The 14,140-nt window shown below is 45.5% G+C and overlaps 2 protein-coding genes across 2 annotated transcripts; both read left to right on the plus strand.

Moving 5' to 3' along the window:
• The first annotated feature begins 2,535 nt into the window (after nt 1–2,535).
• Nucleotides 2,536–8,193, plus strand: LOC117855004 (protein MLN51 homolog). Its single transcript, XM_034737273.2, has 9 exons — nt 2,536–3,240; nt 3,657–3,959; nt 4,053–4,987; nt 5,541–5,658; nt 6,138–6,242; nt 6,886–6,921; nt 7,008–7,196; nt 7,642–7,711; nt 7,797–8,193. The coding sequence occupies exons 1-7, from the start codon at nt 2,693–2,695 to the stop codon at nt 7,033–7,035; spliced, it is 2,073 nt and encodes a 690-aa protein (XP_034593164.1). The 5' UTR covers nt 2,536–2,692; the 3' UTR covers nt 7,036–7,196; nt 7,642–7,711; nt 7,797–8,193.
• A 2,474-nt stretch (nt 8,194–10,667) lies between these two features.
• LOC117854975 (protein SODIUM POTASSIUM ROOT DEFECTIVE 2) lies at nt 10,668–13,218 on the plus strand. Its single transcript, XM_034737245.2, has 3 exons — nt 10,668–11,160; nt 11,308–11,383; nt 12,780–13,218. The coding sequence occupies exons 1-3, from the start codon at nt 10,939–10,941 to the stop codon at nt 12,935–12,937; spliced, it is 456 nt and encodes a 151-aa protein (XP_034593136.1). The 5' UTR covers nt 10,668–10,938; the 3' UTR covers nt 12,938–13,218.
• The last annotated feature ends 922 nt before the right edge of the window (nt 13,219–14,140 follow it).

Here is a 14,140-nt window from a genome sequence, read left to right on the forward strand (position 1 = left end):
TTGTACAGAGAAAAAATACAGGCTGGCAAGGCTGACACAATTAATTTGAATTAGGGATTACTGGTGTGCACGAATAATCGATAAATGGCTCATGTGACAAGTTGAGATGAAGTAATACGATTTCAACTGGCCATAACTCATAACTCGCAAGTAATCAACTCACATGAAAAGGGCGTGTAACTGAAGAAAAAGATCAAGAGCACTCGCTTTTAGCAGTTTTAGTAGCCGTCAGGTTGGTGTATCCTTGGCTGTAGTTTCGGTGGATTGAGTGCCTTTGGACACATGGATGAGTACATAGGAGATAAGCACATCAGCTTCCACTAGTAGTGTAAGACTAGCAATTAAACCGAGTACATTAAATGAAATACTTTGTTCCTGTGCAGCCCAAAAGACAATAGAACAATAGAACATGCTGTCCATGGCTAACTTCTGCAGTTTGCTTGCCCCTGCCTTGTTGAGTTCTTGTTCAGGAAAGGGGCTTTATTTTGGTGAGACAATGGAAGACCAGAGAAAAACTTTGTCTGGCAAATAATGTATGTAGTAACTAGTAATCTGCAATGAGCATACATAAGATGTAATCTACTTCCTCCGTCCCAAATTACAATTTGTTTTGACTTTTCTAGATATATCACTTTTGCTATGCACCTAAATATAGGTATATGTTATGTAGAAAAGCCCAAACAAATTGTAATTTGGAACAGAGGGAGTATTATGGAATTACCTATACTAATTTTCACCACCGAAAACTACATACTGACCAGTTGATTACTGCTAGCTAGTGCAAGTCTATTACATCGATCAGACCAATAGATTTGCCCCTATCAGAGTTTGCAGAAGGGGGTAGAAAATATATTAAATTCAGAGAAGGCTTTTTGAATAAAAACTTCATCCCTCTTGAAATTATGGAAACTGTGTAGATGAGACTTTGTTACATCATCGATGTCCCTACAAACAACATATGCAAGGACATGTACTACTGCACTAGCATGAAAGAATGGCAGGCAGAAGCCAAGAACACATCTGAATCTGTCGGACCGGGTCCTCTTTACTGGAGGAGACTCTGCCACCAGTACCGAGCTCATGTTGCCCCGATACTTTTTTGTAGTCTAATTATGCTGCTAGTTTGTGTTGTAGCAGTTGGATTGACATATGGATTGCGGAGTATATGCGTGCTGATTGACGGGTTCTAGTCACCCATGATCAGCAGTAAAACACTACCAACAAGCAAAGTTGAAAATGCAGAGGACACTCCGGGCCTTTTCTCTAAAACTATAGTCAAGCATGACACACAAATTTAAGTCATCAAGTTCATATATAATCACAGGAAGCATGGCATACATATTGATCAAATATCATATTGCAAGGAATGGATCCATAACTTGTAACGATGAATTGTATTATCTTCCAGAGTAGGAACGATCTTTGTCGCAACAACCAATTTTGTTTGTCCTGTTGATCCTAGAGCAAAATGCAGAACGAAGGGGACACTAGATTAGTCAAAGTTTTGTGTATTTCTAGTAATGTTTGTTTCTTCAGGGTTGATGGACGGTTTATGTCTTTCTAGTTATCTAGTTCCAGCTCTTCCCTTAGCACTTTATCTTTTTTTTCCCTATTGTGATACGCTTTCGATTTGTACTCAAAGCTTTTGCTGGAGTGTTGTACTTAACTTTTCTCCGTTTGATCGGCCCTATTAGAAAGAAAAGAAAACCAGATCAATTCAACTCAATTATATATCATCCCATAACATCAAACAACCAAAAACTTTTTTCTGCAAAATATAGTACAGGAGCATACAAGGTAATAGCATAGTCGTTAGTTTTTGACAACAGATACGGTGATAACGCGCCGACCATCTTCCCAGCAAAACAAAAGTAGTACTCCCTCCGTCCCAAATTACTATTTATTTTGAATTTTCTAGATACTCCTTCCGTCCTAAATTACTATTCATTTTGGCTTATCTATTTGCTATGCACCTAGATATATATCATGTCTAGACGTAGCAAAAGCTATGTACCTCGAAAAGTCAAAACGAACAGTAATTTAGGACGGATGGAGTACGTAACTTTTGCTATGTACCTAGACATAGTATATATTTATGTGCGTATCAAAAGATATATATTTAGAAAAGTCAAAATGAACACTAATTTGGAACGGAAGGAGTATGAACTAACAATGAGTAGCACACGCTCAGCTAAAAAAAATATGGGCAATGATAAGTTCAACTCCCAGTCGCCTAGTCGGCTAGTCCTAGCCATCGCACAATCAGAACAGGTGCTGATTATCTGTAGAGCCGCATAGGGACGCATTGCCATCGAGCGACAATCCAACGCACGACAGCCCTCACCTGAAAACGATCGGACGGCCCAGATAGGAGCCCGCTGCTTAGGAGTGAAGAACCGCTTACCTTGGTGGAACCGCTGCCCGGTGTCATCGCCCGGGCCCACCTATCAGCGTCACATTACTCCGGCGTTTGAACAACCCACCTCGACAAAGCAAGCCGATCGACGAGCACTTCCTGCCACTCTCACCGTACAGGCCAAAAAGGTGATCAAGCGAATTCGCGGCGGCAAATCAGCACGGAGTCAGTCGGGAGCTCGGGAACCCTCGGACCTTCTAGATTCCCTCAAACCCTAGCCTAAACCCTAGCATTTCTCGCCCAATTGGCTAAACCCCACCCATCCCATTCCCACCCATGGCGGAGGCGGAGAAGGCGGGCGGGGAGGCGGAAGCGGAGTACGAGAGCGACCTCGATGACGCGCCGCTCCCGGCGGCGAGGCGTCGCGCGGCGGCGAGCGACGATGAGGAGGAGGACGAGGACGAGGGCGGCGGCGGGAGCGGTTCGCCGCCGCCGTCGTCAACGGTGTTCGACTCCGAGTCCGACCCCGACGGGCAGGGCGCGGCGGAGTTGTACGACGACGGCGACGAGGGGGTTTACGGCACCGAGGAGGAGGAATGCGGGGACGTGTTCGAGGAGCGCGAGGCGGGAGGTGTTGGCGGCGGAGGCGGAGGAGAGGTCGAATTGGTGGCCGGTGAGGTGGATGTGGCGCCGGAGCACGAAGGAAAGTACGAGGAGGAGGGATTGGCGGTGGAAGGAGAGGAGGAGGAATCGGCGGTGGAAGGAGAAGAGGAGGAAATGGAGGAGGAGGAGGATGCAGCCTACGCCGTGCCGACGGCAGGCGCCTTCTACCAGCACGACACTCGCTTCCGGGGCCAGGAAGACGGCATCCGCGGGCACCAAAGGTTCTAAATTTCGCGTCCTTGGCTCGTCGCTTCTTCTTCTTCCCTTGTTTATCTGAGCAGTAGACCGAATGTTAGTCAGAATTTTTAAGAGGTTTTGATGCTGCTGCTATTTTCAAATTGAACCTGTCGTGTGTAAAATTGCGATGGTATATTACTGGAAGCACTGCATGCTCTATAGTGCGAATTATTCACTCATGGGGAGGAGACTGTCGAATAAGTTGGCGCTGTTAGAAAAAATATATTCTCTAGCATGTATAGCTGGAAAAGGCAGATTGCAAAGATCGCTTTGCTGGTTGCACAAGAGTTTTCAACAGAAAAATTGGCATTTAGTTGCATTAGTTATTCATCGTTGCCAATGCTCAGAAACTACAGACCATATCTTGTAGCTTCCTAATATATCCATGTCACTGATTCAGGCAAATTTTTGGTGGCCAAAAGATATGGAATCCTAAAGAGGAGGCGGCATGGGTGCATGATCGGTTTAATGAGATAAATCTCCATGATAATACCAAGAGTGAGTATCATGACAGTGTGGGTATTATGCAGAGTGTTGACAATGGTTATTTTGAAGGAACCAGATCCTACAGTGATACCAAGAGCTTTGACAATGTTCAGACACAACCTCATTCATATTATGGCAATGTTAAAGGCTACAGTGAAAAGCAAAACGTGCACAGAGAAAAAGGATCCAGAACCTACCAATCTCATCAGACGACTAGGTAAGTGGAGTTCCATTTCTCCTCTCCTTTTGTGCTCTGTGAAAGATAATGCTAGCTTGATTAGCACTAACAGTGTTGCTGCCTATGTTTCAGCAAATCATATTCCAGATCAGAGAATGCAGAGGTTTCATCAAATGCAGATATGAGACAGCACTCCTCTCAGACTCTAAGTTTGCAGCATGAAAAAACCCTTCCTTGTAATCAAACCTTTAGATCAAACACAAGTTCAGCTCCACCACCCTTTTACTCTTCTAGATCATCCCATCAAGAGTTCCCTTTTTTTCAAAGAGAGAAAGCACGGCGCATAACATTCAATAAACTCTTCTCATCAGCTGTCCATAAAGCAAGTTTGCAGCATGAACAAACCCTTCCTTGCAATCAATCCTTTACTCAAAGAGAGAAAGCACGACGTGTAACATTCAATAAATTGTTCTCGTCAGCTGTGCATAAGGCACATAATTCTCTGACACCACAGTCCCATCCCGTTTTCAGAAGGAAGGCCTTTGTTCCACCTGCATCTCCTGAACATGGAACCGCTGTTGATTCTCACCGCATAGTTCCTATCGACACCATGCCATGCTCTGCTTTGCATCCTATATCAACATCACATAAATATAGCAAAAATTCAGAATTCTGGGATCAAGTTAGAGATGTAAACGTTGCTGAGACTACCAGACCTTGTACTGAACCCCAGATTGCAGTTTGTCAGCAAAGGTCAGTTCAACCACGAATTGTACCCACACCAAGGGCATCTGCTCAGATATTTGTTCAGAAAGATACCAGTACCAGCAAAATTCAATCTCATCCACAAACAACACTGATAAGTTCATCTGATGATGGCGAGGCCACCGCACCCCCTGAAACAAACAGTTCTGTAGTGCTATCGGAAGTAACAGTGGAAGATGATATGAAGGAAGCAGAGAGGACCTGTTTTTTCGATGGTGGCAGCCTTTTTGTTGGTGATATGGAAGCAAGAAGCTCTACCCAATATGAACCAGGTTCCACTAGCACTCCAACAAAATTGCCAGGTTTGTGTACCATTTTGCTATACATAAGGATCTATGCATGTCATAAGAGAAAACTGTCAAGTAATCAAACCATTTGAAAGACCTTTATTCTTGCATGGTGTGGAATGGATACTTTCACTCAATTGAGTCAAAGTGGAAATGATATTTGGTTTGTTTTTCCTCTTTGTTACTCCAGTGCATATCAACCGAGTAACTGATTTTAACCATTTCAGGATGAGTTTGATAGGTTATTCATTTTTTAAAAAAAATCGCCAAGTTTATACCCCTACCTTAGCTGTTGGAAAAACTTTATTATTGCTCATTGATGGTAATTCTGAAATAAGGATTGGGCCTAGCTATCATGTGATTCATACTTGTGCTCTTACTTAAAGCTCTAGGTTTGTATTATGTTTACCATATGGGGGATTGTCTCATTTTCTTCACATTCCTTTGCCATGCAGTTTTGTTTTATTTTACCCCTACCATCCTTTTTTTCCAATTGCACTTGTGCATTTCAAGCTGTAGTCCTGCTGCGAACACCGTAGGCTAACATTTTACTGCATTTACACTGTAGTTATGCTGTTCAGTGGCTTGCATCCTATGGGGCCTGGTTTCCCCTCCGTTTCTATGATTCTGCCGGGATTTGTGGGTCAACAACGTGATGGCGATTCGGAAATGGGACCAATGACCTGGTATGCAGTAGTTAAATTTCCCTAAATCTTATGAAAGAACTATGCCTTAACTCTTCTGATTGATAATTTTAATCTGTATGCCTCCTTTTGAAATTTGCCACTTTTTTCCTTAACAGCTTGAGTTTAGTGGTGCACTTAACCTTAATTCTTCTGATTTATAGTTTTAATCTGTGTACTTCCTTTTGAAATTTTATTATTTTTTTCTTAACAGCTTGAATTATTGATCAATTCTTGTTGGTATTTTGTTTAGTGGTGCAATCAACTGGAAGAAAACTTGATAACTGTCTGTTTGATGGCCAAATTAACTCCAAGCTGCAGTGTATTTCAATCTGGCTTGTTTTGATTCTGACACTTCACAGATAACCAGCACTACTACTTAGATGTGGCATTGATTAAAACTGGATTGTGCTCTCCTATTTCGTATATGTTCATAAACTTACATCTGATCCCTATTTTTGGTTTATTTTTAATGAAAGTAGGTTGCCAATATTGACTGGTGCTACTGGGGTTCAGGAAGGAACAAGCTGTCCACCTAATTTTGGCAGTAATTGTCTCAAACTTGCATCTTCATTAGCATCGCCAAGGTAAATTCAAACTTCATCGATTATCATGCCTTGTATTACAGATTTAGATACCATACTCTCATTTCTTGGTACATATTCAAAGCGAGTATTTATGACCAGATGTATTATGTGATATTTTAACCACAGTTCCAATGGCAGCTAGAGTTTATCCTCTGAAATCTGAACATAATACTGCTAAGGATCCAGGTTCCTTCATTAGGTTGATGTTAAATATATAATTTTTTTAGAACTATCAGCATACAGATTGTTCAATCACCTTAGTCTCAGAGCTCAGATTTTCTAATTTGGCTATTTTGTTCAATAGTTGCTGGTAATAACACTGAAGATTCTGTTTCTCTAGCTGTGTGTTCCCAATCTTTATCCTGCCAGTCTGTTTTGGTCATGTTTCTCCATCTATGCACTGCCTGCCAATTACATTACAACATGCTTGCTAAAATGCATTGTACCTTTTCTGTTCTGAATGATATGAGTCAGCAAAACAAGAACGAATGCCTATTAAATGAAGTTCATTTCTTTTCCATTCATGGTGCAACTAATGATCCTATTTCATTGACTTCCCAAGAAATACCATATCCAACCAACTAATGTGTTTTTTTCTGTTTTCTTTTCTTTTGTGTTCAAATGGCTATTCTTCTGATATTAGTCATGAACCTGTTCATCATTGTAACAGAAGTCGCAGGCAAGTTCAAAAACTTTGAAATTCATTAGGTCTATGACCCATGTGCTAACACCAAGTGCAAAGACTGACATGACTTACAATTTCAGATACTCGGAGATGAGCTTTGCCTTGTGAAAAGTTGACAGTTGAAGTGGATTCACTAAACCAGCTTTGAGTCTGTAGAATTTGCATGATTTATTGCCATTTTGCTGGACAGCTCAGATCTTTCTCAAGACCAACTCCCCGGATTCTTATAGAACTACAGATTTTTCTCTTTTGTTTTCTTCACCTAGCAGGTACGCACACGTGTTTTCTGCTCGTGAGTTGCATCCCATATTGTTCTTTGCATTTCCGTTAAAATGCTTACAAGTGAAGTGTCGATAGCTGTGCCTGTTCCCTACTTCGGAGGCTCTGGAATTGACAATAAGCTAAAGTTAGTAGTTATCAACAGTGAAATATCGCTATTTAGAATTTTCCTTTTCATAAGTTGAGAATGTGATTTAATCTAGGAATTTTAGCAGGTCTATGTGAACAGTCTCAGAATATGGTTTTTATTTTATTTTATTTTATTTTATTTGGGAAAAAATAGGAAGCTTTATTTCTTGGTTGTGTAGGCCATCACATAGTTCCCAAACTTGCTTCGGTTAAATTTTCGCTAGAAAAGCAAACTACCGTTGATACATTCTGAAAATATACGCATTGGGATCCTCCCAGTCATAGAGAACGTTGCATCTTTTGCAGGTTTGACTAACTGCTGTGGTCATCTGCATGAATTGGACCATTCTATGGGGTTGCAGTATCCCACTCTTAGGTGAGAACTCGTGATATCCAATACGCCATCCGTTTCTACCGTTGCTCACGAGCATAATACTGGTTATTACTTCATTTCCCTGCAGGTCTCTCATCATGAGAAGAACCTGAGGTGGCGGTTACTGACGCTAACTCTTGCTCAGCTCTGCCTCTGATTTCGTCTTCTGCAGTAGCTTCCTGTTGGGTTGCTCGCCTTTTGAAGAAAATGTGCTATGCACGCATTTCACTAAGAACTTGGTTTCATGCTTCTGGTAGCTAGAAACTCGCAGTAGCCAGTCAGGCACGCAGGATAGACTGCTATTCAGTATGGTTCTCTGTTCAGTTACGGCTTGCGAACTGCTGGAACAGCAGGGAAGTTGCTCAGGTGAGCCTGGTGTCAAATTCATGCGACTTGCTGCCCCTGCAGAGAGGGGAGACCTATTGTACTGCTCGGTTTACTTATATGTATGCTTGACATGAATGAAGAAACCACTATTCGAGTCCCGTGAATCTGGCTGGAAGTGCATGGATATTCCTGAGAAATGGGCGAAACCGGGAGTGGGAGCAGGAAGTGCTGGGCGCGCCAACGGCACACTCCAGGCCCCCTTGCTCCAGCATCCATTCGTTTGCCGCCCCACCGGCGAAACATCCTCACGTTGCCGGTTGCCCCCTCTGGCTGGTGGCTAGTATATGGCAAAAGAGCCCACTCGGCCACTCCGACCTGTGAGCTGTCAGCAAGCCGCATCCCATCACCATCAGCATCAGCTACAAGCCATATTCTCCAAACCCCAGGACTGATAGCCAACAACACTAAGGTGTTGTTTAGTTCCCAATTTAGGAGTGGCAAAATTGGCATTTTGCCATAAATGCGTAACTGTAGCATTTCGTTTGTATTTGTGAATTATTGTCCAAACATTGACTAATTAGGCTTAAAAGATTCGTCTCGCAAAGTACAACAAAACTGTGCAATCAGTTTTTTATTTCATCTACATTTAGTACTCCATGCATGTACCGCAAGTTTGATGTGATGGGGAATCTTCTTTTTGCATAGTGTCAAAGTTGGAATTTTGGAAGGAAGTAAACAAGGGCTAAGAAATCAGAAATCCATAATCACTCGCATATGCAACAGCTTGGTTCTTGTCCCGAAGGGCCTTGACGTACAGTGACTTTTTCCCAAGCAAATGATGGGCATTCTTAGCAAGAAAGTGCCCACTCTAGCTCACCTCTACCTTCTCATGGTCTCTCTCTTCCCCTAGCAGGCATAAAAGCATAAACGGCACGGGCCCTGGGCTCCCTTGATCTATCAATTGGCACATGACTAGTCACACGTCACCTCTCATTTTGAAGAACTGTACAAACACTACGGCTTTTACCGTTCTTCCCATGAAATGTCTTTGCTCCATCTCTGAAGATGCAAAAGGCATTGCACGCCAGCCGTCTCATGCATGTTTCCTTGCTACGTTTTCGTATCAGCATTGCAATCTGCAGAGGGGCAGGCAGGTCACAAGTGACACGGGGACAGCCAATCCATGCTGGACAAGTGTATGGCATCATGGCCGCTGCCCCCACTGATCCAATAATTCCGTGCCGGGCCCACCGGCCATGTCTGCTCCCCCTTGGCTACCTACCCATGAACCTTTCAGATAGATGGATAGATGGGCGCCCCGTCCTCGAGCATAGAGCAGACAGTTTTCAATCGCGAGAGGGCCCACCACCATATTCCCCTCCGCCACTGTTCACCAAAGGCTGGGAGTGGGAGCGATGGAGATGTCGCGCGTAACTACAAACATTAGGTGTTTGATTACTCGTGCCGCTCCTCCTAATTGAGAAATTGACCCTGAATTCTCAAGCCTTTCAAGATTTGACACCGTGATCCACGTATCAATAACTCAGAGTGACCCCACATGTTATTGTGATATGAGTGTCAAATCTTAAAAGACTTATAAATTGGATGTCAAATATCAAAATATCTCCTAATTGGACGGACATATCCTCTCACATGAAGCTGGTGCGCGTCGCGCTTTCAGCAAATAAAGGACGAAAAATTGTGTGCCTTGTTATAAAGAAGGAAGGGTTTATGATTAAATTGCATCGAAGAAGAATATTAACTACTACTATTGATTAGTCGTGACACTCATCCTAATTGGGGATGGGGTCGCATTCGTATCCTGTCATACGAAGTCGAAGCGCACTGCAATGCACTTTGGGCAATCAAAAGGTGACAACATTGCACCAAGGATGGTGCACTCGTAATTATTATTTTAAAGAATGCGTGAAAGAGATGCGTATCCTTGCACTAAGAAGGGAGCGTCTTGCTAGCAAATTGGCAAAAAAAAAATAGTTGAAGGCGTTACATTCTTGTTGATATTGCCAAAAGCCCAAAAGGTTAAAAGGTCGTTGATCGGTTGCCAAGTCGTGGCCTACCGAGGAGGGCTCCAACCGCTGCTGTGGCATACGTCTCTGAAGGCGACCTACGGGCATTTCATATTCCCCGGCCAAATTTAAGCCTTGTCCTCTCGCCGGCGCGAGCGCAAGCGGATATGGTTTTATATGGTAAATTGTGCCGTCTTACTTGTACGCCTTCTCTCGCTGCTCTGCTAGCGTTGACACGTATTCCCTACCTAATGAGCTAGTGTAGTACTATAGCACACAGGCCATACATGCAAATACTGATCTACATGTCTGTTGATGTGCACCAGTGAAAGGCACGTATGTGGCAACTTGTGACCGCTGACGTCTAACCAGCTGCAGGTTTTTATTTTATCTGTTGCAACTTACTTGAATAATGGCGAAAGGCCAGGCGTTCATTGTTGCATGATTGGGCCTATTATATTGCTAATAACCTTTTCGTTCATCAAGGCATTTTTCTATTAGTATTTGCTGCATCATATATTTTTTTTGTATTATTGTAATTTAGCCCTGCAATGTGTTTCTCGAACGCATAATTATTCCACCAGCGCCAATAAGCTAGCACATTGTCACATGGAGAGCTCGCCATATTGTCTGCTCCTCAACTCAAACCGGAGTTGAAATTTTACTTCTCGGAAGCTGCTCAAGCTTTTGAGTAACACACCACTCCAACCCTCCTGCCTCCTGCTTATATATATATACATCTCCTCCATCTCCTTGAGCCCCCATTTCAACCGGTGCTTTGCATTGGTAGGCCTGCCTCGTGTGTTTGTATCTGCAGAAGCTTCACTGGGCACAGCAGAGAGGAAGGAAGAGCAGAAAGGAGACTAGGGGGGAGAGATGGGGAGGAGGAAGCTGGGGCTTGACAGGGTCCTGGACTGCTTCTCGCTCTCCCTGTGCGCGAACGCCTGCGCCTGCGTGCACTCCGTGGAGGAGGAGGAGGACGAGGACGAGGCCGACGAGCGGAGGGCTCTGGTGAGCAGCCAGCTGGAGGAGCTCGTGAAGCTCAGGGACTTGGTCGATGGAGCTGCAAGAACCCTTGCTTTCCATCTGGAGCCCAAGGTAAGCAAGCAATCGCTAGTTTGTCCCTCTCAGATAGTAGATGGATAGATGCCTGTGCAGAAGAACATGTTGACCTCTGTTTGAGCTGGGTACCTTTGCGTAATTATTGATGTGTATGCTCTCTGTTGCTGCATCTGTGTGTTGCAGACTGTGGAGCTCAAGGTGTCCATGCACTGCTACGGATGCGCCAAGAAAGTCCAGAAGCACATCTCCAAGATGGACGGTATGAGAACTGATCCTTTAATGTTTATCCACTTTTGGGTCTGTGTTCGGAATCCTTTTATAGATCATCATTAGGGGATAAAAGGATGCACGGTTAAGTACGTGTACACTTTCTCACCTTCCGTTCATTATGCGAGTGACTGTCTACGGTAGTGTAAAAGATTAGCAGTACTTCCTTCTGCGAGATGAAGTTATCTTAACTACCGGCCATACTTGCTAACATGAGGAACGGCCAAACATCGTTTCTTTGCTTCATCGTCTCTTCGATGCTTTGTTTGAAGAAAAGGAAGCCATCTCCTCGATGCGTTCATGCATATTCAAGCGTTTCATTTCTTATCAGTGAAGCAAAACACACTGACATGTATTTCTAGAATCTCGAAGTAATCGCCGGCCGAGAAAATGGCACACATCTATAGATAGAGGAGAAGCTGAGCACACATCCTTTTTCTTTTTCCTTTCAATTCGTAGTAGTGGTAGGAATAGCACATGGGCGCGTGTCTCGGGATGGGAGCTGAAGCTGAGCACGGTCTTCAGAGAGGACAAAGTTACAGAGCTCAGGATGGAGCATTCGGAGCAGAGCAGGAGCAGGGACCAGGCACCCGGGTCAAGATCGCCTGACGCAGCAAGAAAAACGCGCCCCGGCGGTTGACCTTTGTGCGCGCCCCGATCATTTTACTACTACAACTTCAGCAATAACAAGAAGAACCGAGACCCGGCGGAGACGATCTCGACCACCCTCCCCTCGTCCCCTCGGACCTCGGCCCCTCCATGCGATGCGCCGCTGCTGTTCCGCGGCGAACAGTGATCGAGCACGGACTGCCTGACAGGCATGCCGGTTGTGCCTGACAGTCATCAGTCACATTGAGCATGCATGTTGCGGTCGGTCGCCAGTGACCATCCGCTGCTCGTGAGTTGGCGTCCTGTCGTTTCGGCTGTGCGGCGCGGGCAGAACCGCGGACACGCGTGCCCCGGCACATGTTTCTACTGTGCACATGTGCGTGCCCGGCTGCCTGGTGCCGGTGGTGCACTGCCTACCTTCTCCGGAAAACTTTGGGAGAGGCAGGCAGTCGGTGGCCAAGATTTGGCGGCTAGTATAAAAGTTCGCGGGGAGCACGAGAGCGCACGGCCTCCGCCACCCAGGCGGCTCGTTGCAACGGAACGGGCACATTTCCGGCTCGTGCTTCGGTTACACTTGTCGGTGCTGTGTGTGCTCAGTGTTCTACCGTCCAGTACGGCAGTACTTACTAGCGTACAGAACTCACCTGCTCCCAAAGGAGAAGCCTGCTTTCTAATTAGTCACGTCAGTTCAATGGTAACAATATTCTAGTAGTAGATTTTCTGGTGCTACGTGTAACAACTCATGACCTAATTACTTTTCCCGTCTTCTTCGTGCGCAGGTGTCACGTGGTTCGAGGTGGATTTGGAGAAGAAGAAGGTGGTGGTGACGGGGGACATCACGCCCTACGAGGTGCTGGAGAGCATCTCCAAGGTGATGAAGTTCGCGGAGCTGTGGGTGGCACCCCAGCAACAACCCCAAGCAGCAAGCCGCGGATAGGTTGTTGTAGATGATGGGCTAGATAAAAAAGATGATGGGCTAGATCGATCTCACGTATCGGCATGGCATCAACGCTCACGGCCTCACCTCCATCATGCGTACTTGCGTACTCATTTAACATGTTGCTCTGGGTTTTTATGTAAAGGGCAAATTGGGGAGCGTGTCTGCGTGTGGCTGTGTACAACAAGAGTCAAGAGGCTTTTGCCTGGCCGCCTGTACGCGCGGCCGAGCCAATCGTACGTGCACTCACTCAGTTACCAGAAAGAATTCTCAGGTTTTCATTTCGGGACAGAAAGAGGTTGCCGATACGTGCCCATCAGTCTGCAGCGTGGTGCCTGTGGCAGGTTTTGCTATTATCGGTTGGTTCCGAAACATGTCGATTGACACTCACCAACCACCACGCAAATCGACGGGGCACGGCCACCCCGTCGTCCCGGTCTCTATCAGCGAGCTCACGACACACAATGCGCGACGAGACAGCCCCAGCCAGCCGCCGCACCGCTTGATAGTTTTTTTAGTTTAACCGACGGCCCCGGCCGTCCGGCACACGACGCTTGGAACGAAACGGCAGGCTGCTGCGCCCGCAAACCAAGCCCGACCGCGGGGCTGCGGAGGGGAAGAAGCCCCCGACTGGGCTCGGCTGGCCGCGCGCGTCCGACGGACGACGGACGGGCGGCAGGCAGCACACGACGCGCGCCCTCGTGATGATGGAAAACGGGCGAGCCACGCGGGATGCCGCGCCGCGAAGAAAAGTGAAGCCCAGCCGCAGCCTTTACGGGCCGTTCGTAGTGGTGCCGCGCCACGCGCGATGTTGGGCCCGGCCCACGCGCAAGAAATTGATCGGCCCAGACTAGCGAGATGGGCGCAAGAAATTATATTACACTAGCAAATATACCCGAGACAAAAAAAAATTCTCCGTACGACTTAATCTAATTAATTTAGCGCAAACTCATCTTATAATTTTTGATAAGATGCAAATCGTTATGGTAAAAATTAACAGCGATAAACATTTTGATACGGAGGTTGTACAAACTAGTGGTACAACCGATTGTCTTCTTGTTGGCTATGGCCGTCGCTACCGAGACTGCGTCACCAACCACCTAGAGTTCTAAAGCATCTTACCATGTGGCTCAGAGCAACAACCTTTTTCTTTGGTGCTGATACCTTTCATTGTTCGGTTCATGAAACCGTAACGCGCCACCA

This window comes from Setaria viridis, chromosome 5 (assembly GCF_005286985.2).
Source record: "Setaria viridis chromosome 5, Setaria_viridis_v4.0, whole genome shotgun sequence".
NCBI lineage: Eukaryota > Viridiplantae > Streptophyta > Magnoliopsida > Poales > Poaceae > Setaria > Setaria viridis.

Bases quoted from the DNA above. Each gene is read 5' to 3' on its own strand.
- LOC117854975 (XM_034737245.2), top strand. From the start codon at position 10,939: ATGGGGAGGAGGAAGCTGGGGCTTGACAGGGTCCTGGACTGCTTCTCG. The intron at 11,161-11,307 runs GTAAGCAAGCAA...TGTGTGTTGCAG, and splicing joins CTTTCCATCTGGAGCCCAAG to ACTGTGGAGCTCAAGGTGTC. The intron at 11,384-12,779 runs GTATGAGAACTG...CTTCGTGCGCAG, and splicing joins GCACATCTCCAAGATGGACG to GTGTCACGTGGTTCGAGGTG.
- LOC117855004 (XM_034737273.2), top strand. From the start codon at position 2,693: ATGGCGGAGGCGGAGAAGGCGGGCGGGGAGGCGGAAGCGGAGTACGAG. The intron at 3,241-3,656 runs GTTCTAAATTTC...TCACTGATTCAG, and splicing joins GGCATCCGCGGGCACCAAAG to GCAAATTTTTGGTGGCCAAA. The intron at 3,960-4,052 runs GTAAGTGGAGTT...CCTATGTTTCAG, and splicing joins CAATCTCATCAGACGACTAG to CAAATCATATTCCAGATCAG.